At 39.8% G+C, this 21,507-nt stretch overlaps 1 protein-coding gene across 6 annotated transcripts in view; it reads right to left on the bottom strand.

The window, feature by feature from the left end:
• The window catches only part of afap1 (actin filament associated protein 1), a 350,733-nt gene that overhangs the window by 128,272 nt on the left and 200,954 nt on the right, over nt 1-21,507 (bottom strand). For all 6 annotated transcript variants that reach the window (XM_078164813.1, XM_078164812.1, XM_033609884.2 and 3 more), the window contains exons 4-6: nt 9,481-9,589; nt 9,056-9,267; nt 7,368-7,547 (exon numbers count right to left, since the gene is read on the bottom strand). In XM_078164813.1, coding sequence (XP_078020939.1) covers nt 7,368-7,547; nt 9,056-9,267; nt 9,481-9,589 — 501 coding nt within the window. The remainder of the gene's footprint in view (nt 1-7,367; nt 7,548-9,055; nt 9,268-9,480; nt 9,590-21,507) is intronic.

Below are 21,507 nucleotides of genomic sequence, written 5' to 3'. Positions count from 1 at the left end.
GGAGGAGAAAAGAGAATAGAATAGTATAGAATAGCAGAATAGCTGCTCTAATTCTTATTTTATTAAAAGGAAAATCAAACTTAAGGGGCACGGACAGTGCTTTTAGTCATCGTCTCTCTGTTGGGGTGAATAGGTATCCTTTTCCTTCTTCTGTTTTAGCTTTTATTTAAAAGCCGACAGCAGAGATGACAGGCATTTTCAGTGCATGGTTGGGCCCTTAGAAGGACAGCTGGAATTTAACATGATGAATTTACCTGGAGTAATTTTATCTGATGGTTAGGTACAGCTGTGCTCTTCAACAAGTGTCTCTCTCCTTATTTGGTAGTGGTTTTACATAATCCTCTGAGAGAAATGTTCACTGTAAATGCCAAGTTGTCTCATTCTTGTGGGTCGAGTGTTGATGTCTATATTCAGTGCAGCCACAGCTGGTTTTGTTTCTTTGTTTGAACAGCCTGTTAACAGCCCACAAACGTAATAAACCACAAACGTAATACAAATCTGCAGCTTTGAATGTAATAATCCCGCAAATGTAATAAATTTCCCACAAACGTAATAGCAGCTGCCTACTACAAACGTAACACACAATTTTCCTCAAATGTAATAACTATTACATTTGCAGGAAATTATTACATATGTGGGAAGGTAAAAATCTAAACTGTAATAACTTCCCACAAATGTAATATGAGACTGAATAATGATCTTTGTGGTTGTTGTTGTTTGTTTGTTTACTTATACACCTGCCAATAGTGATGCGTGTGTTGACAAGCAACCCGCAGGTTGGGTGGGGCGGGTCAGAAAGTGACAGAGCAGCGTTCTGAGTAAGTTAGAAATAACTTAGAAACACACACATACACACACACACACACACACACACACTGGTCATTCCTTGTCAGTTCACAGAATTACTCTGTGGCAGCAAATATGTCGTTTAATTGGATTTATTTTATTTTCTTCTGCCTCTTGTTAATACGGATTTCTCTGCAGCATCTGGCCTACAGTACCTGTTCAGCACCTCGGACAGCGGTGCTGCGGGATGGGTTGGCTCTCGTAGGGGGTCAGGTGCAGGTTGTAAGGTTTTAAAAACCATGGTTTACAATAACTTAATCCTCCTCCACCCAAAAATGTGTTTTCTTCTTGTTTCTACAGATGAATGTTTGAGCCTCACTGTGCAGAAGGTTGTATGTGCAGAGTTTGACACTCGAAGGCTGTTTTCACATTTATCTGCTGAAAATGCTCATATGATTTTAAGGGCTAGGGCTACGAGCCTGTGTTGGTGGCTTATGTAGCCTATGTTTGAACCATTTAATTAAAATATGTCTGCATATCAAAAGCCAAAAACTTGAATATGTTGTTCATTCTTTGAAGTAATGAAAACATTTTTCAAGATTTAAGACTGGTCCGTGTACTTTTTGATAGTAACATGGACCAAGACTGTCTGAACACTGACAATTAAAGGCTTGCAAATAATTAATGACTGGTGAACTTAAATTAATGTAGCCTATGTGAATGCAGGAAAGTGAGAATTGCCATGTAGGTAACTGAAAATTTCCCAGACAAAATGATACATTATGTTACATTACTTCAAATAAACAGCCTTTCAGTTAAGTGTAATGTAAGGTCTCATGCACTTATTATTATTTGAATATGAATTATTTGATAGTTGCCACAAATAAATGAATGTATGGGTATGCATCAAAACTCTACCAATAAAACCAAAGAAGACGCGCAGGCGATAGTCACTTCTCGGTGAAACAGTTCAAATTTGGAACAACTTTTCACCCCGGCAAGGGAATTGCTCATTTGTATACACAACACTTGATAAGTCTAAATAGGCAAGAATCTAAAGGACAAGAATATGTGGGAAGAAAATGTCATTGCCTGTTGAAGACATTTAGTTAGCAACTTGTATAAGCTGCAGATTTTTAGTATTCGTGGTTTATTCATTCAATTAGATTCAAATGTGCTTTATTGGTGTAAATATCACAACAATCAACAATCAGTTCAACAAAAAATAATGAATTTCATGAATTAAAACAAGAAAAGAGTAGCATAGTACTGTTAAAGCTTGCTCTGTTTGTGGGCGTACATGTGTGTTCGAGTTATATTATTGTATGTGTGATTTTGTATATGTGTGTATATGGGGAAGAAATAATTAAAAGAAAAATAATAATAATAGTAGTGTTGTCACGATACCAAAATCTTTGTTTTGGTACCAATACCAATATGAATTTCGATACTTTTCGATACTTTTCGGTACTTTTCTTAAGGAAAAGTCCTTTTGGATACAAGCCTTTAGAACAATAAATAGTAGGGGTGTAACGGTACCAAAAAATCATGGTTCATTAAGTACCTCGGTACCGATGTCACGGTTTGGTAACTCAAATGTTCCACCAAGTTTGTGTTGTCTCGTATTGTCTCCCTTTGCGAGGCAGACTTTCTTTTGTCTTTTTTCACATGCGCCAGCTGCGAATGTTGATACAGGTGATACAGGAGGTGAGTACCACTCCTGAAATCTTTTGAAAAGTTAAGTTTTGTTTCAGTTTGATCGTGCAACAACAATATCCAACACAAACAGCTGACCTGCAGCGTAATACAATGTGCGGCACAATTGCACTTGTGCATAGGAATATTTAAGTTCTGCAATTTAAAAAAATGTAGAGCCAAAGGTAAGGGCTGTCTGACAGCATTGTAAAGCAGTAAAAATATTCTCAATATAGCACTACCAACAAGTCCATTATGTCTTACAAAATCTCAATAAATCTAAAAACCAGGCTTGGACAGTATTTACCTCAGGGACAAAGAGATACCTGCCGGGGTTTCAAAACACAGGATCTAGATTTGAAAGGTCCCCTTTTTTTACAAATCTTTATTTGGACAGATGTCTGTGACCCACAGAACTTAAAAATTGATATGAGTGGGACCATTTTGAACTGAAACTGATTTAAAGAGGGATCAGTGATGTGTGATCTGGTGCTTGTTGTGAGTTCTTTGGTGTTATAATGCATGATTGTTTGTAGTGTTTGGTGTTGTATGTATTTTATTGTTGAGTTTTTGTGTATCTTGCCCACTGAGGCATTTGTAATGAGCCCAGGCAATACATGCTGTGGTATTTAGCATTGGTTAATGCTATATTCCTGTCCTTGTTACAAAAGACAAATGTAAGTGCCATGATGGTGACAAAAACTGGATGGCCATGTACTTTTAGTTTGCAATGGACAACAAAGACACACTAGGCTTTGTCAAGGAGGAAGATAGGAGGAGATATGCCGTGAATACACAAACAGTAAACATACAACTTTGGAAAGTGAGAAGAAACAAGAGAAATACATTAAAAAAAGATTGGGAAGGTTGAAGAGAATGAAGTAAGGACACAATATGGAAATGAGTATTCCAAGAACAGTATTAGCAGACATCTGGTAGAAACATTACTGTAACTAGCAGCCTTTGGAAAGCCTAAGGTGCTCTCTTAGGTTTTCCTTCCCAGTTCTTCCTTCTCTTCCTTTTATTACTGACTCTGTCACTCTTTCTTCTCACCTTGCTTCCTCTTCCTTTTCTCCCTTTTCTCCTTAGTCTTTACCAGCTTTTCCCCTTTTTGTCCCTCATCTCCATTTGCTAAATGCAGTTTCACGTGGCTGAGGACACACTGTTAGCAGGACGATTCAACGAGGGTGGGCAATGCTGTAAGGAGTCTATATTTCCATTATTCAAATCTGTAATAAGAAATGCAAGAATGACTGTTATTGAAGTTTTATGCCTGTTTTATGAGAAAAGGGATCCAAGACACCAAAGAAAAACTGAGGGGAATAATGAATAAAAATATGCTAAATACCAAATGGTTCTAGTGACACAAATTTATCAATTTTGTGTTTTTAATATCCTGGCACCAGTTTCTCCAAGCAACAATTAGTGCAGTCGTTACCAAAGTTCAGCTGCTACAGAGATATGTAGATTTTCACTACTGCCTGCAAATCCCTCAACCCAACCAGGTTACTTGGCTCAGCTAATCAATAAACACCTGCTTGTTACCATGCAGAAGGAGTAGTTGAATTAAGAAGAAGAAAAACACTGTTTTAACTGCAAATACTGGTAATAATAAGACTGGTGTTTCCATCAGTGGTCTGAGTGGCAAACTTGCTGCACACTTTGGGCCCTATTTAGATGGTCTAAAACGCAAAGCGCCAGGCGTGCGGCGCATGGGTGTGTCCCAGTCACTTGCTAGTTAGACAGCGTGTTTTTAGACTGTGCACCATGGCGGAGTCTAAAAGGGTTGGACTTACTCTGTGAATTAGTCATGGGTGTGTTTTGGACGTATCATTCCATAAGCCAATCAGAGTGTCACCTCTCATTCCCTTTAAAACAGGCGCGATTGGAGTGCATGGCGGAGAGCTAGTTAGATGGCGGACCTACCAACTGGAAAGAGTGAGCGTTTTACAGCTGAGACAGATCTCCTCGTGCGGGAGGTTAAGGCCCGTCAGAACCAGATCTACGGGGACAGCAGACAGGCACCCAAGCTCCCCAAGGTAAAGCAGGCGTGGGATCACTAATACAAGAAAGATCTTACTAAATATCTGTGGAATATTATTCAAACCTGTTTTCATCATATAACAGAGCACAGCTGTCAGGACTGCCGCGGAGCTCCCCAAGGTGCTGATCCTGCAGCTAGGACCTGTTCAGCGTTTTCTCCCCCACCCACGTTTGTTAATTGTTTTCACATGTTTCCTAGAGCTGTGTTCTGCCTCTTATTTGCATGTGTGTCCTAGATAACAATATAATAATATAATATAATGTAGCCTAGTGTATAATGTAGCCTAGTATAACATGTTAAAATAAATGCAATGTGTGGGCTTTGGTTTTCAATCAAAAAAATGATTGATTGGTTAGATAATTTCACAATTTCATTTGTCATTATTACAAATTATGATGATCATTATTACTTGGATTAGATCATTCTGATTAATGACTGACCATTAAGACGTGTTTCTGATAAATATTTTAATGTGCACAATAATAACCTTTCACATTGTAATCATATTTTTATTTGTTATCTTTTGCATATGTGTGCCTGCTCCATGTGTGTCTGAGCAGAGTGTACGCACGTTGTGCACCCGCCTAGAGATGCATATTACTAACTTTTTTAACAGTGAAATACTGCACTGTTGACTTTAGACCAGGTTTTTGTTGGTCACTGGCGCATTTGCTTTTTACGTCATCTAACTAGCAAAGCGCCATGACTGCACCTGACCACTCCTCATTTTTAGACCAACACACCCAGAGAAGCACAAGTTCATTTGCTAGTTAGACGACGAGGTCGCAGGGCGTGAAAATGACAACTGCGCCTGCATCTAAATAGCAATGACACTTGCGACATGGATTATGTGCCCTCCGCCGTCCACTTTAGACCATCTAAATAGGGCCCTTTATCTTTTAACAGACTCTCAGTGAGTAATGAAAAAAAATCTGCCTGAAAGAGCGAGTCCAAAAGTCTGTTGGTAAAACTGCATCAACAGTGAACAGCTGGCAGAGGTTAGCAGGCATAGATGATAACAAAAATATCATCGCACAAATGGACAAAGGGCATGCAACAAACCTAGAGCCAGTGAAAATCTGCCAGGTGGATTTCAGCTGAGACATGAGCAGGGAGATCCAAGTGCTGGTAGGTCATTTACATACACTCAGTGGCACCATATAGGGGAGAAAAGTTAGGACGATTCCAAGGGCCCCTGACTGACAGGAGCCCCAAAAACAGGTAGAAACTAATATAAAATTACTAAACCATTATCATTAAGAATTTTTTTTTCAAGTATAGTAATACAATTAATGATCTCTTTTGTTTTTGTTTTTTTTGTTTTGGTCCTGCCTTAGCGCACTGACGGTGATGGTGCCTACTAGCAGTCAGCAGTTGCGCTAGAACGCTACAGTCATCATCATGCTACCTAGTACTAAAAGAAAATCCGGTTTTCAAAAAAGGAAAGAGAAAAGGAGAGAGAGGAGAGGCAAAATAAAGGGTGTCAATATGTGAGCCAGTTTTTCTCTAAGAAAGGTGGGTAGCCTATAGTCTGTGAGTGGTAGAAATGAACCTGTTAGCTTAATGTCCATAGTGAAATAAGCTAGCTACAGACTAGTGTTAGCCTACATTTCATTCCTTTTTAACCTACATTTAATCAGTGCAGGTAAATGTTTAGCAAGATATTCATATCAAATCAGTTGTCCCTGCTCCTTTTACCAGACTCGACAACAGATGAGTCAGAAGCAGCAGCCCTGTCTCCCCATAACTTTACCCCTCCCCGTCCCAATGAAGAAGGTGAGCAACATTGTGTTGAATGACATGCCAGTTAGCATCATTGCAGGGAGTCTGTGGCAATTTGTCTCTCTCTCTTGCTCTTTCTTACTATTACAAAAAAAAGGAAATATTTTTTAATGACAGAAATTCAAACAAATTATTTTGCCACATAATGAATATTATGAAAGAAAAACAGCCGACAACTCTCTGTATGGATGCTGGACAGTTGGAAACATTAAGTAGCCTAACTCAGCCTGTATTAAAGTTACAGGCAATATTAAAATAATCCAGTTAGATGCTTTCATTTAGATTGAATTATGGCCGTTACATGACATGTATAGATACAGAAAAAACAAAAACATGTATCTAATGTATGTAATCTAGTGGTGGTGATACAGAACTGTAGGTAATTTGGGCCAATGTAAATCTGTAGGATTTAGTGTCGTTCATTTATTGGTATCAAAAATCTGCTGTTTTTATTATTTTGAGATTATGATCTTAATTTATTTTGATTGAAAAGTTAATGTATATTTAAGTTAATTGTTTTAAGTCTTTCATTAATGTTAAGAGAATTTTCCATTTTGGGATTTTACAATAAAAATTACATTTAGACTGTAAAAGATGGCCTTTAGCACATTTTTTATGGCGGCTTTTAATCTTGCATCAAATAGTGAACTGCATACTGTATGCAGACTGTTGCATGCACAACTCACTAGCAGTAAATATTGTACTGGTAGTACTGAACTACAAGAAGCAAGACAGTTGCAAGCCTTCAAAGTTAGAGTTATGTAAAGCTTTAAATGGGTCAGTTAGGTCCTAGAGATGTGGTGACAACAGCTGCGCAGGGAAGGCCCAATGGGATTTTTTTTTTTCATGGGCCCAAAATTCCTGGCGGCACCCCTGCATACATTACCCACATTGTTAGAATATGAAGCTGGTTGAATATTGGTAAAGTTTCCCTTAAGTGGTTGCCCAAAACATTAACCATATCATGGTCTTCATCACAAATAAAATGCTCTTTTTCTGCATTCATGTTTTCGGGTAGGAAAAGTTGAAAATCTATAACAGTGGTTTTGGGGTTCATCACCTTGAGCCACTCCTCAGCCTGTTCTTTGCTCTGCACAGCCAGCACCAGCGCATCCGCCCCCTGATGAACAATCTTCAGCTCGTGCTTCTTCTTCTTGCCATCTTTAGGGATATGTGTGATGCTGCACCCTGACAGGGTCAGCTCCATCTGGGGGGTGTGGTCTTTGGAGGACTTGTAACACTGGTGGGAGAGAAAAGGGGCACAGTTAACCCCAATGAACCAAACATGATGTTGCTGTAATGTTTTCTGAGAAGTTTTATGTCACCATATATGCACAAGTATGTAACTGGATCATCTGTGGGAACCCTTTAAAGGAATACGCCGACGATTTGGGAGTTATGCCCTTTCTCTATCATTTTCATATTGAGACAACATGATCGATATCTTTTTTGTGTCTGTATGTCCAGTGGCTGGGTCTCAGCGGTTAGCATTGCGGCTTAGCTTAGCAAATACAATTGAAGTCTATAGGGGGTCAGTAGCCTACTTGTAAAAGTGAACAAATAAATGTTACAGAAACCCTGAAGCTGGTATTTCTACACGTGCAGTTAAAATAAACATGTTTAAACATTAATTCGAAAAATGGGAGTCCTTTTTAGTCATTTTAGAAGAAGTTTGATACACGGAACTATAGTGTGTTTATGCCCTGCGTGGAGGGATACACCAGTGAGCAACAGCTGCAGCTGGGTCTGAGACAGGTATGCTAGGTCACTCGGTAAAAGCAAACAAAGAGACGACACGGACGATCATAAAGCGATATTACTCACTCGACTGAAAGCTGTCCATCAGCTCCTGCAGGCCTGTGGCGTTTTTTCCAATTTATCTTAGGAACATGAAAAAATGTTTCAATCACGCCAGGATTAGTGATTGCTGCAAAGTTTTCACTCCTTGTGATGCGCTCTCTGCTGCGGTTTTCCTCCTGATGATATATCTCTAGCCTTCCCAACGATGGTAGCACCAAATCCCATACTGTGCAGCAAAATGATTCCACCTCCGTAGGCATAGGTTGGCAAGCCCCGCAGCTATACCACCAATCCTCCCCTGACCTCCGTCTCCCCTTGGCCCCTTGCTGTTCTGCTGCCTCGGAGGATTCAGCCTCTCTTCTCGCCTGCTCAGCATCCAACACCTGGAGTTCCTCATCTGTATACTCCGGCTCAAACAGGTATGGCTCTGGATCTGTTTCCGCTACAAGAAACTCTTCAAAATCACGTTCAAAGTCGTCCATTGCAGCTACTATAGTCCGGAGATATCGTTAGGCTAAAAAAACAACTGAGTTTTGTTTTGCCTGCTCACCGGTGTATCCCTCCGCGGATCACAGCACAGGACGTAAACACACTACAGTTCCGTGTATCAAACTTATTCTATAACGACTAAAAAGGACTCTAGTTTTTCAAATTAATGTTTATTTTAAATGCACGTGCAGAAATGCCAGCTTCAGGGTTTCTGTAACGTTTATTTGGTCACTTTTACGAGTAGGCTACTGACCCCCTATAGACTTCAATTGTATTCACTAAGCTAAGCCGCAATGCTAACCGCTGAGACCCAGCCACTGGACATACAGACACAAAAAAAGATATCGATCATGTTGTCTCAATATGAAAATGATAGAGAAAGGGCATAACTCCCAAATCGTTGGCATATTCCTTTGAGTGGTGCCTGGCTGTGCTAACATGTAAAACAGTGTCCCTCACCAGCAGTTTGTTATCTTTGATGACACAGAGGAGTTTGGTCCACTGGCCAAAGCGCTTTTTGCGCAGCAAGAACGCACAGATCCGAGCGTCCTTCACCAAATCCATGGACGCCTCTGCAGATGGCCACTGGTGATGCATCTTTTGGCCCTTTCCATCCTCCTCTTCCTCATCGTATGACTCATAGGAGCTGCTCATGGCATCCGAGTCATAGTCTGAGAGGGAGATGCAGAAGGCAGAAGGATACAGAATATTGTTTTTCATATGCTGCCTTTTCATTTCCATCATATTATTCCAAGTAAACAAAAAAACTTGCCAAAAAACTATAAATTCAATATTTTTCACAGCATGTTCATTAACTACTGTCTGTATGTATGGCTGTGAGTAAGGGCATAATATCAGTAACTGTAAAAAAGTCTGTCACTCACTGGCAGTGATGTATTCAGGAGTCTTTCCAGGACTTAAAGGAACCGCTTCCTCATAGTAGCCTTCTGGTAGAGAGGAGCTGGGCAGAGGAGGAGGGCCATTGTTTGGAGGCTGCAGAGAGAACAGAAGCTTTCAGTGATTAATGAGTCTTGATTGTGGATGGTTAGGGACTCCATTTCTTCTCTGTTGAGGAAGTTAGTGGATCTGTACAACAGCAGTCCACAAAAAAAAAAAAAAAAAAAGGAAGAGACACTAGGACAAGGGGACCAACAGCAGCTGGCTATAGAAGTAAGCTGTAACATAGTTCTGTTTACAAGACACTCATTTAGATGCATTTACTTATTTTATTATATAATATGTAAAGATTTGTAAAATTACCTTCTATGTTTCATTGTAGGGTGGCTGGCTAAGTACATAGCCGACTGTTTTCTTTTTTGGATAATTTTAATCATTTTATTTTGCTTATTTAAATGTCTGCATCTGAAAAATGAGTGAGAGCTGCTGCTCAGCAGGCAGAGCAACAGCAGAGAGGCAGCTCAGCATGGGGGAAAGGGTGTGTAGAGCCAGCATATTAGCAATCATGAAACAGTAGTTCCAGCCCTTGATAATGATTGGCTGAGGAATACTCTACAAACACACAGCTGTGACCACATTACAACAGTATTACTGCGGCAATTAGTCACTGAACATTTCTGCTCGGTGTCTCCATGGTAAGTGAAGCAACTGCAGAAGCAATGATTTAAAGTTTATGGCTTTCAGTAACGTCACTGAAAACATTGGGCAAAATATGAGATATTCTTGACCTGCTTTGTTTAAACTGAGTAAAACTTGCAAGACTGTTTATGGAGATAGATTTGTCTAAAAATATTTGTGTGAACAGACAGATAATCCCTGTGTAAACGTGTAATCTGTAAATATAAAACACCTTCCACAAATACAAAAAAGATTTTTTTAACTCGTAAATAATTTTGCAAATATAAAATGGATCTGCAAATGCACAAATTTAACATAAAAAAATCTGGGAATGCATTAAATTAATTTACAAATGCAGTGAGTATCTTCCTATTTTGGAGAGTGGGATTCCAGATTTATTTGTGTGCCAAAAAGGAAATTGTGGATCTCAATTCTACGCTTGTGGATTTGCATTTTACACACACAGAGACAAACTTTCTACGAGTCCACTTATATCACTTAGCCATTTTCATAGAGCATGTGATCTGCTGACAACGTAATTTTCACATTTCAAAGTAAGAACACAGTCTTTCTAATATTAGAAAGACGTTCACATGCTTTTTATTTATTTGTAAATTAATTAAATGTATTCCGTTTTAGTTATTTGTGGAATTTGTTTACGTATTTGCAGATCTGTTTTAAATTTGTAAAATGGTTTTGTGAGTTATATTTTGTTTTTAGCCTATATATATTTGTGGAAGGTGTTTTACAGATTACACATTTACACACAGACTGTCAATATGTTCAGACAAATAATACTGAGACAAATCTAACTCCATACTTTTCTTTGTTCAGGCTGTACATTGCCCAAAGGGTTGCAGTCCATAACGGTCCCAAGCACATCAATATTAGAAGAAAAATATAGCCGCAAACAACATATTTGGTGTATAACCAATACAGTTATTGTTGTATCCATGTATAATGAAAAATCATTCCCCAAATCCTCTGACTGAATATACCTCTTAATCTGTTGGCCTGTACCCTGATTTATCTTTATTTTTCAATGTTTATGTAGGCTTCCTTATGTAATACCCTTGTTTAAGACTGTGTATTTGTGTTTGAATTGTGTAGTACTAATATTTTAATTTCTGATATATGCATTTATAAAGAATGTTTCCCTTAAAATTTGAAAAGCCAAAAGGAAAAAAACAATTCACAGCCTTTTGCTTTCTAAGGGTGTTTTACTTTGTGGTGGTTGAAAAATTTTGTAAAACGGATGTAAAAAAAGAATGACTTGTAGTGGTTGACATGTTGGTTCTGATTTACCCACTGCAATAAAGGCTTTTTAATACTTCCTCCCTCGTTTTCTATATTTTTAGAGTGTCTAGATTGCCTTTGTGTGTACCCTATTGTTTCCTGTTCTCCATGAGCACCCGACATTTGATTATACAGAGCAACCAGCCATCTCTGTATTTTTCTAAAAAAAATATATATACAAATATATATATATATATATATATATATATATTGGTTTGTCATATTGGCAGAAATCCGCATGTTGGCCGACTCGATACTTCATTTTTAAAGCCAATATCGTCCAGTACCGATGTGCCGATATTACCATGCATCTCTACTAAATTTGTTCCTGATATTTATTCAGCGATTTCTCCACTGTAGGACCAGATGAACAGTAAGAAGAGACAATGTGTACCTGCATGTATTTATGTTTATTTATGTGAATGGGGACTGCCAAATTTATCTACCATTACAGCCTTGGCAGTTTAGCCACATTAAAAAGCGAGCATTTCAGGAACACAGGGTTCCCACACACTTTCGTGGACAAAATTTCAAAACTCTTCCATGACGTTTTTGAAGTACTCTAAAGAAATTTTTTATTTCAGAAACGCATGCACTTTACTGTGTCTGCTGCATTTCTCTACACACATGCAGGAGGGTCTCGCTTCCCATAGCAAACATTGTCAGGTTTCCATTTGTATCAAGATTACTTTAACAATTAATTTCACTACAAATAATGTCACAGTGGCCTTGACCTTTGACCTGTGACCACCAAAACTATCAATCACTGTTGTTCATTGTCCAAGTGGACACTTGTGCCAAATTTGAAGAAATTCCCCCGAGGCGTTCTTGAGATATCATATTCACAAGGATGGGATGGACAGATGAACAACCCAAAAACATAATGCCTCCAGCCACAGCTATCATCAGCACAGAGGCATAAAGACATTGCTGAGTAAAGATAATTATTTAATTTTTCAGAAATTGGTTATGGGTCCATATAGAACCATCACTAGGTTCAAATCTGAACCACAGGCTGCCATTTGGTGATGCCTGATTTAAGGCTTTCTTTTACTGTCGTTTTGTTACTTTTGTTTACTGTACCTAATGCAAAACTGAGTTTCTTATTCCTCTTTTTCTTGTCCCAGTCTATACATTAATGCTCCTCTTCATCCTGCCTGTTTCCCTATTTTCATCGATAAGTAAAGTGGCCAGGCCCCAGGCAGACACCTTATCACATCCTTTGTCACTTCTTTGGGGGAAATCAGCGATTCACTGAACTCATTTCTTGGCGGGGATATGCTGCTCTATTGAGCTCCTACAACACCACCGTTCTCCTCCCCACCCCAGCCCTGAAGAGAAAAAACATGAGGAAGACAGAAGGAAAGGAAGGCAAAGAAGTGAAAACAATGAAAGCTGCAGACTCACAGAAACAGTAAGGCACAAAATCAGGTTTGAGAAGTGGATGTGAAAGTAGACTTGTTTGTGTTGGTGATGGTGTATTGTTGACACGAGATCTGCGGCTTCATATCTCACATCACAACGATTTCCTTTCCGAGAATTTTAAGCAACAGTAACATTAATAATCATGCAGACGCAGGGTGTCTGGATAAGCATTTTTCCCTTCATGCAGCAGAATACATTCCATACACTTCAGAGAATGTGATCCCATTTTTCTGCTATTTAATGACTCAAAGCTTAGAGGCACTGGGGTGAGGAGACTGTGTTTGCATCCACACCTATATACAGACACACAATAAACACACAATCTGCCTTGTCTCTTTGCTTTCATTTCCTACAACAACAGCTTGACCCAATCACACAAGTAAACTGCAGATTAATTACACTGCAACTCACTGAAACTAACAGGAGTTCACTGCAGTCACAAAGTATACTGCCCCTCTGATCACCATAAACACACACTGTGCAAAGGCCAACATACAAAGGTCAGTGTGCCCCTGCAGTCTCTGATCAGCTTCAAATACTCCAAAAATCTCCAAAACATCTGTTCACTATCTTCATGAAGCAGTATCCTATCCAGTACAGATCTGGATATGGAAATCCCAATAACTCTTGAAGAAAGGTGAGGGCACCATGATCAGAAAATCCAATAATTCCACTGTTGATGAAAGAAAAGTGGGAAATAAATCTGCTGGAGTTGATCCTCTGATGTTCATGAGCTCTGGGTGCTGTAGCAAAACACTGAAAAGTGTTTCCCACAGAATTAGAGTCTATACGTTGGGGTAGCTGCCGAAAAGGGCGGATGAGGTAGTATTATGGTATTATGACATACAATACTACTTTTTTCATTTTCTTTTAAATGCGTGTCCCCTCTCTAAATTTGGACATGTTTGCTGGTCCTTGAATGCAGAGTTGTTTTTTCCACAGCCGCACTTTGTGAGTTGTGGGGTGGATAACTGATTTGTTGATTCGTTCAGAGCTGATCTGATCAAATCAGATCAATGGAGCAGCTGCTACAGAGGTGAGTTAGACCCAGTTTAGACCCCGCAGAATAAACAGCTTAGTTTCACTTTCAATATGACTGACGTTCTGCTGATCCTTCTGTGCCAAGTGCCCACTCTGTGCTAAAACAGTGTGTTGCTATAAATAACCGAATGGTACATGTATTTCAACCGTGTTCCTGATAGACGGTCCACCTCCAAAAACAGAAAATCTATTTGTGGCAGCAGATGTTTTGATCGTGGCGAGCCACAACACAGGCGGATGTTTTGATCATTGTGGGCCGCCACAAACAAATGCATGTGTGAGAAACCCTGCTGAATTAACAAACAAAAAAAGACAAAACACAGCACACCAACGCACGAAGGTGACCATCTGCGGTGACATCTTGCAAATAGATCTTGGCAATCTAGTTGCTTTGTAAGATAATATGCTTGCACTCAATTTACGTCCTGTCTCGTGTTTGGTGTGAAACCACAGAAGGATGACACACAGGGTTTCCAACACATGAATTTATTTGTGGCGGCCGGACACAATTAAAACATCTGCCACCACAAATAGATTTTCTATTTTTGGAGCTGGACCGTTCATTAGGACTCCTACTGGAATATAATGTATACATTCAGTTACTTATAGCACCACACACTCAGAGCGCAGAGTGCACGTGGGGCAGAGACACAGCAGCACAACGTCAGGTGCATTGAAAGTGAAACTTAACTGTTCATTCTGCTGGGTCCAAAAGTTTGCATCCACTCACAGCAGCTGCTCCTCCCTGATCTAGTGGATCAATTTAGGCCGTATGACAAAAAAAAACGTATAAGTCCATAAAATTAAAAAAAGTGAGAAGTGACGTCATCACAGCTTTTTCCGATGGCTACTTTGTATACGGACAAGGTGATTTTTTTTTCATTTAATCCTTATTCACCATTAGCAGCTTAGAAACTGCCTCAAGCGGAAAAAATGTTTAATTCCACCCTCAGATATGGAGACACAAGTTGTGTACATGTCTGCAGCAGATGAAAGGCTGATTTAGGCACGAAAAAAAACCCCGAAACATCAACGAATGGAAGGACAGAAGACGCAAAGCATTAAGGAATGTGGGCAAGACATACATCAACAGAAAAGGTGTGGAAAAAGAAGGAAAAAGACCACAGAAAAAGGTACATCGAAGAATTGTAAAATTCGCCATTAAAGTGTGGGATGTTAATGTCTGTTAGTCTTAGCACTAGCTTGCTAGCGGTAATAGTATCTAGGGATGTGTGGGGTGACTTCAACAAAACAGGCCCGGTGAATACTGATAAGCTCTGATGTTCTTTTATCTGTGCTTTTTAACGTTTTGGGGTAATTAATAATCATTCTACTGCCTCTCCTCTGCTCTCTGTGTTGGGGCTGGGCTCCCAGACGAGCAAAGTAAGCGAACAAACAACAGCAGCAGAGATTTAGCCCCACAGCTGTTTAGCATAATAGCCTGGCTAATAGAGATGATAAAACAAGCTAAAACAAAAGCTGTCTGCCTGCTGTTTTATTCAGTTCTATCTGCATGATACATGTGAATTAGGTTTTTAATAACTCGTTTCGTGTTGAACGTGCTTTGCAACCAGCGACACACTGTCAGCTCCAGGCCATTACACACACATAGTCACCACTGTGAGAGCTGATACATGCACTGCTAGCTTTATATGCTCAGGTTCTCCTCTTATTTGTACTATGTTTTGATTCTGCCCATGTTTGGGGATTTTTTTTTTTTTTTTTTTTCTTAAGATATTTTTTTGGGGCATTTTAGCCTTTAATTGACAGGACAGGCAAGTGTGAAGGGGGAGAGAGGGGGGGAATGACATGCAGGAAACAGCCACTCTATTCACTAAGCCACCGACGCCCCATGTTTGGGGATTTTAACAGCCTGTTCTTATCTCACCTGCTCTCTCACAGCAGCAGGTATGTTATGTGAGTGGTCTTTCACAATGACCAGAAGGCTTGGAGCAGAAGAGCAAGTATTTAAATCCTTTACTCTAGTAAAATTAACTCATACCACCCTGTAAAAATAATCTATTACAAGTCAAATTCCTGCATTTAAAATATTACTTAAGTAAAAGTGTGTAAGTATAATCAGTAAAATGTACTGATAGTATTACAAGTTAAAGTACTGTAAAAATGTCCCCTGTGACTATTGTAGTCTGCTACTATATATGATCTCATTAGATGATTCTGACTCATGCATTAATGTAAAAGTAAGATTTTACTGCTGATTTTTAACTATTATTAAAAATCATTATTTTTATTATGGGTTTATCTGCTGAGTATATTCTCGATTAATCAACTGATAGTTGTTTTTTTTAATTCTGGAAATAGTGAGAGATAGCATCACACATTTGTGAAGCTGGAATCATGAAATGTCTTTGCATTACAAAACCACTTAGATGATTATAAAAATAGTGGCAAATTTATTTTCTGTCAATTCAATAATTGACTCATAGTTTCAACTGTACTTGTTTATTGTCATATGTGTCAAGTGCAAAATCTTAATTTGTAAAGTAACGCATAACTGAAGTTGTCAGATAAATGTAGTGGACTACAGGTGGTATTAGAAGAAAAGACTCAGATTTATTTACAGTACCTGAGTATATGTATTTGTTACATTCCACCACAGGGTGCAGCTTATGTTATATTATCTTCATGAGTATGTGAGTATGACTTGACTGACGTGACTTGCTTGAACTGACCAATGACTTGACTCAACTTGCTTTACTTAAAGCCTGGACTCAACTTGACTTGCTTGATTTTTAACACAGTGACTTAGGACATGCTTGAGACTTGCTCATGACTTGCATATGTGCGACTTACTTCCACTTGTGCTACTTGTATCTGCCTTTTTGAGTTTTCTTGAGATTTATTCTTTTCAAAATTGTGACAGTATATATACTGTATCCATTTAATTTTACACTTGATGGAACTCCTAACTCAGAAAGCAATTACAATAAGAGACTCAAGGAGGTTTTCATGTGCCGTCATGGACACAATGCTATTCCTCCCTGACAAGAATACATTTCTAGAGGAAGTACTGCTACAAGCATAAGAACAGCAGCATGAGCAGGTCATGTGCATGGATGCATATCAGAAATGTCAGAATTCCTCAGTCATAATGTGTAATTAGGTAGTGGTAAAGAAGTCCTGACCTTGGTTTGGACTACTTTGAGTGGGAAGTTTGTCTGCTGCTTCTGCCCTGGCCTGAAACTCACATCCAAACATAAATGCCAAGTATCAATTTTTGCCCTGCGTTGGAGGACCTGAATAAATGTTTCTGCCACTGTGCCTGTGGGACAGAATGGATAAATTGAGTGGACACAAGAAAGCCACTGCTTTAAGAGAGGTTTTGGAAAGAGAAAAAACTGCATTTCCAATTATTCTTGGCAAATTACCCAATGTGGAAGAACATGTTTCCAGCTGCTGCCAATTCGAACAGAGTTTTTACATTTTATATGATGGTGAACAATGCTGAATTGAACCAATTTGACTCCTAGTTGGTGACTTGGGTCAGTTTTGTGCGGGTGAATGACAACGTGTGCATATGTGATGTATTTTGAAATTGTTTTTACACACTTTCTTTGGAAAGTCCGCCTACAGATAGTTTATAGAGTAATCCTAACATTTCAACAGTTTATATTTAGAGATTTGACAAATGAACTGTTTTGCTTTAGATATTTAACAGATTATCTATAGAGTGTAAGTGACAATCAAGGAATATACTTACATGTTCTCATAATAATTTAGTTGAACTTAAGCTACTCACTCAACCTATGCAGCATAGGTTCGGTGAATAGTTATAGTTCAACTACATTATTTTGAGAATATGTAGCTAAATTCCAACTTCTACTCTAGGGCAGTGGTTCCCTACTGGTGGGTCGCGGTCCAAAAGTGGGCTGCGGGTCCATTGTCAATGGACAGCAAGTGACTGGCGAACCTATCAAGTTTGTAAAAAACACCCTTTATTTTTAGGTAGAGTGAATTTTCAGCTCAGAGCTTTTATTTTGAAGTGCCATTTCCTGATGTAGAGTAAGTGAATAATGAACAGCTACTTAATAGAGACAGAAAACTACATGTCCAACATGCCCAAAACATGCCCAACATGTCCAAACATAAGTATGATGCTAAATATATTAAACTGTGTGGACCTGGAACTGATGACTAAGGAGAAATCCGGAACCCATGGCTGGACTAGTTGGGAAGCACTGTTCTACAGATAAACATCTACAGACAAAGCAAAACAGTGCAATTGTTGAATCTCAACTAATATGCTGAAATGTGACAAATACCCTAAAAACTCTGTCAGACTATCAATATAAGGTGTTACCAATATATTTAGTTTGTAACATTGATGTCAACTAGGGGTGTCAATGAATAACCCTTAATTGGTTGACAGCAGAGAATATTTTTGACTGGTCATGCATGCTAAAATTAGCTAACGCACTGCATGGCTCAAAAATTGTTAATTGAAAGAGTTAAAGTATAATTGACCCTGTTTGAAGGTGGAGGTGTCCTGGCAACAGTTTTACAGACATCTCTTTTATAATGGTGGCCTATGGAGGAAATGCTCTTTGGGCCGCAGGGGACTTTTTTGCTGCAATACTGCAACTGGCCACTGGGAAACATTTGCTGCAAGGCTTGAGCTGCTTTCCTGGGGGCATGCTTTCACTCCATATCAACGACAGCCAAGGCTCATGGGTATAGTTTTTAAAGCAGTCCATACCAAACTGGCCTAAGTTAAAATAATTCAAATGGATGGTGATAATGAAAGCCTTTAGTATTGTTAGTATTCATTCAAGCATTCATGCATTTCTATGGGAACACCAATACACAAGTTAAATGCTTTGGTACAAAAGTGTACTCTTCAGAAAAGGTACAGGCAGGCCCCTGAAGGTACCATAAAGGCTTTTACAAAAACGAAAGTGATGTTTAGGGTGTTTTTGGAGCCAGTGTACATTTGGGGGAAAAAAAAAAAAAAAAAAGTTTCTGACAGTAAAAGGCAAAATAGTCTGTTCCGATTATACATTCTATAGATTCCCCGAATACCAAATACCTCAATTTGAAGGACAATAAAAACTTTATAAAGTGCTGTCCAGATCTCCAGGTCCACCAAGACAAGGATTTACTTAAAGCTTTATTCATCCGGAGGAGGATGTTGCTTAGGTCTCTGCTCTTTTCCAACACCACCCTGCTTCACATTTACACACATTCACATCTGGTAGCCACAGAGTGCAACCACAGTCTTCTACTGCTGGTCTCTGGTCCCCTCTTCAGCTGTGCAACTGGAGGTTAAGTGTCATGCTCAAGGTCACGTGGTTGGTAAATATTCATGAGGGGAATACTCCTTTAATTTTCTTGACCTGCCCCTCTTATTTCCAAGCACCCTATCTATTCAAGCACAGTATTCCAGAATATGATCCTTGTTAAACCTTTAGAACCCTGCAGTAAAACAAGCACAGATGGGACAGATGGGACAAAATGTGGTCAGATACCTATGTGCACATACTACTTCCCCAATGCATTCTTCAAAGTTTGAGCTCAAGCTAAGGTCAGTACATTTACATGCACAGTTAAGTGGAGCTACGGTTACAGCTTGACTAGGCCATTTAATTGGACTACTGTCCTTGACCCAGTATACAAGCATGGGAGGGGAATCCATTTATTCACTGAAGTATGTCCAACTCCAATATGATAGGTGGCAATATGCCCCCTTTCAGCTTGTTATTATTGGACCTTTTTCTGGTTGACCTATTACGTCACAGACCAAACAATTTACAAACAAGTTAGCTACAGTTAGCTAGCCACAAACTAGTACCATGGTGGACAACTTTAGAGCTCTGTACATTTCGTCCGTCCAAAAATGCACAGCTCTGGATGTAGATTTTTCTTTCTGTTGTTACTGACTTCTTCTTCTGTTATGCATTTAATGCTTTCGAGTTCTGGGTCAAAGCCTGGGGCGGAAACTGTGGAGCATGTGCAGAGCACCCAGACCAGTTTGAGTCTGTCGTTTGAGTTTTACTTTATACATGCAGTAGTAATTCAATTCCGAATTGCATTATCTGGGTGAGTTAGCCTGACTTTGAGAAATTCAATTTAGTGTGATTTCAGTCGGACTAACATGTTTACATGCATTATTGGTTTTAGTTGGACTAACACAGTAAATCCATTTTCTCTAATGTCATCAACCATCAACATGCTGAATTAGCCAAAAAAAAAAAGCCAACGGTGCCAACAAGGGGCAATGGTGCATGACACACCTCACTGACTAGGGTGACAGATGCTCACCGACAGCCCAACACTGATCGACAGCTGACCGTTGACTTGGTGTGTCAGGGACGGTTGGCCATCGGCCAATGTCGGGCCTTCGGTGAGCGTCTGTTGCCCTAGTTTTGCGGTGTGGTTGGCACTAGTCGGACCCCTGTCTGCGGCTTTTCAGCCGATTGAGCATGTTGGATCGGCAGCGGAGCTTGTCGGTGAGAGAGATCACTCTCTCTAGCCGGGGCTAGCTGGGAGGCTAGCGGAGCGTTAGCTGCAGCATAGTCTCTATATACTAGGGGTGGGCGATATATATAGTTAACGATAATATCGTCATTGTTGTTTTAACGATGTGCAAATTTACGTTATCGAGTATGCAAATGACTTCACAAATACAACTGAAAACACATGTTGAAACCAGGTTGAAACTGCACACATTCACTGAACAAGAGTTACGTAACTTGCGTGCAGCAGCATGCCGCAGTACACCTAAGTGGTCACATGATCTCTCACTGGCACCTTCCCGGCAGGTTAGCCTGCTGCTAAACAAACATTAGCAAGACAACATGGCAACACCACCCACGGATGCTCCAGCAGCTTCGGAAGACGTGGGTCAACTGTAGTCATAGGTCCCAGCCTGTCAGATGGGAACTAAGGTGATGCTGTATTGTGTTGCAGGGGAACAATTAAAGGGGTGCTCAAGTACCTGAAGCCTGCATGGTTCATGAGTGGTTTGCGGTTATACCAATAAATAACTGAACATGGTGTCAGAAGTAAAGTCAGACCCGAGCAACAGTACTAGTGACTTAGTCTGCATATAGCGACACGCAAAAGTGTCTAGTTTTAGGTCGGGAAAGTTTGCAGTACCGGAGGACCATCTACAGAGGTACCTAGCCTAGCCACAGTTAGCTGAATGAAGCGGCAACATGGCACAGTTTCAAGTCTCCCCGCCGGGAAAGTTCACCTTCAAGGCTGAAGACTGCCCTAAATGGATTAAACGCTTTGACAGATTCTGCATTGCTTCTGGATTGGAGACACAAGCAGAAGAGAATCGCAGGAATGTGATCTTTGAGAGCAAAGTTTAATCAGCGGCATCAAGAAACGGCGAGACGGCCGACAGTTTCATTACGGCGCTGCACTGCCTGGCGCTGCACTGCCTGGCGCTGCACTGCCTGGCGGAGCACTGCGGTTACGGGGCTCTACATGATGAGATGGTGAGGGACAGGCTTGTGGTGAGTCTGTGGGACAAATGCCTATCTGAACAGTTGCAAATGGACCCGGAATTGACGCTACAAAAGCCAGTCTCCAGAGTCAAACAGAGCGAG

This window comes from Epinephelus lanceolatus, chromosome 22 (assembly GCF_041903045.1).
Source record: "Epinephelus lanceolatus isolate andai-2023 chromosome 22, ASM4190304v1, whole genome shotgun sequence".
In the NCBI taxonomy this organism is placed as follows: Eukaryota; Metazoa; Chordata; class Actinopteri; order Perciformes; family Serranidae; genus Epinephelus; species Epinephelus lanceolatus.
This window is presented reverse-complemented; position numbering and strand designations above follow the sequence as displayed.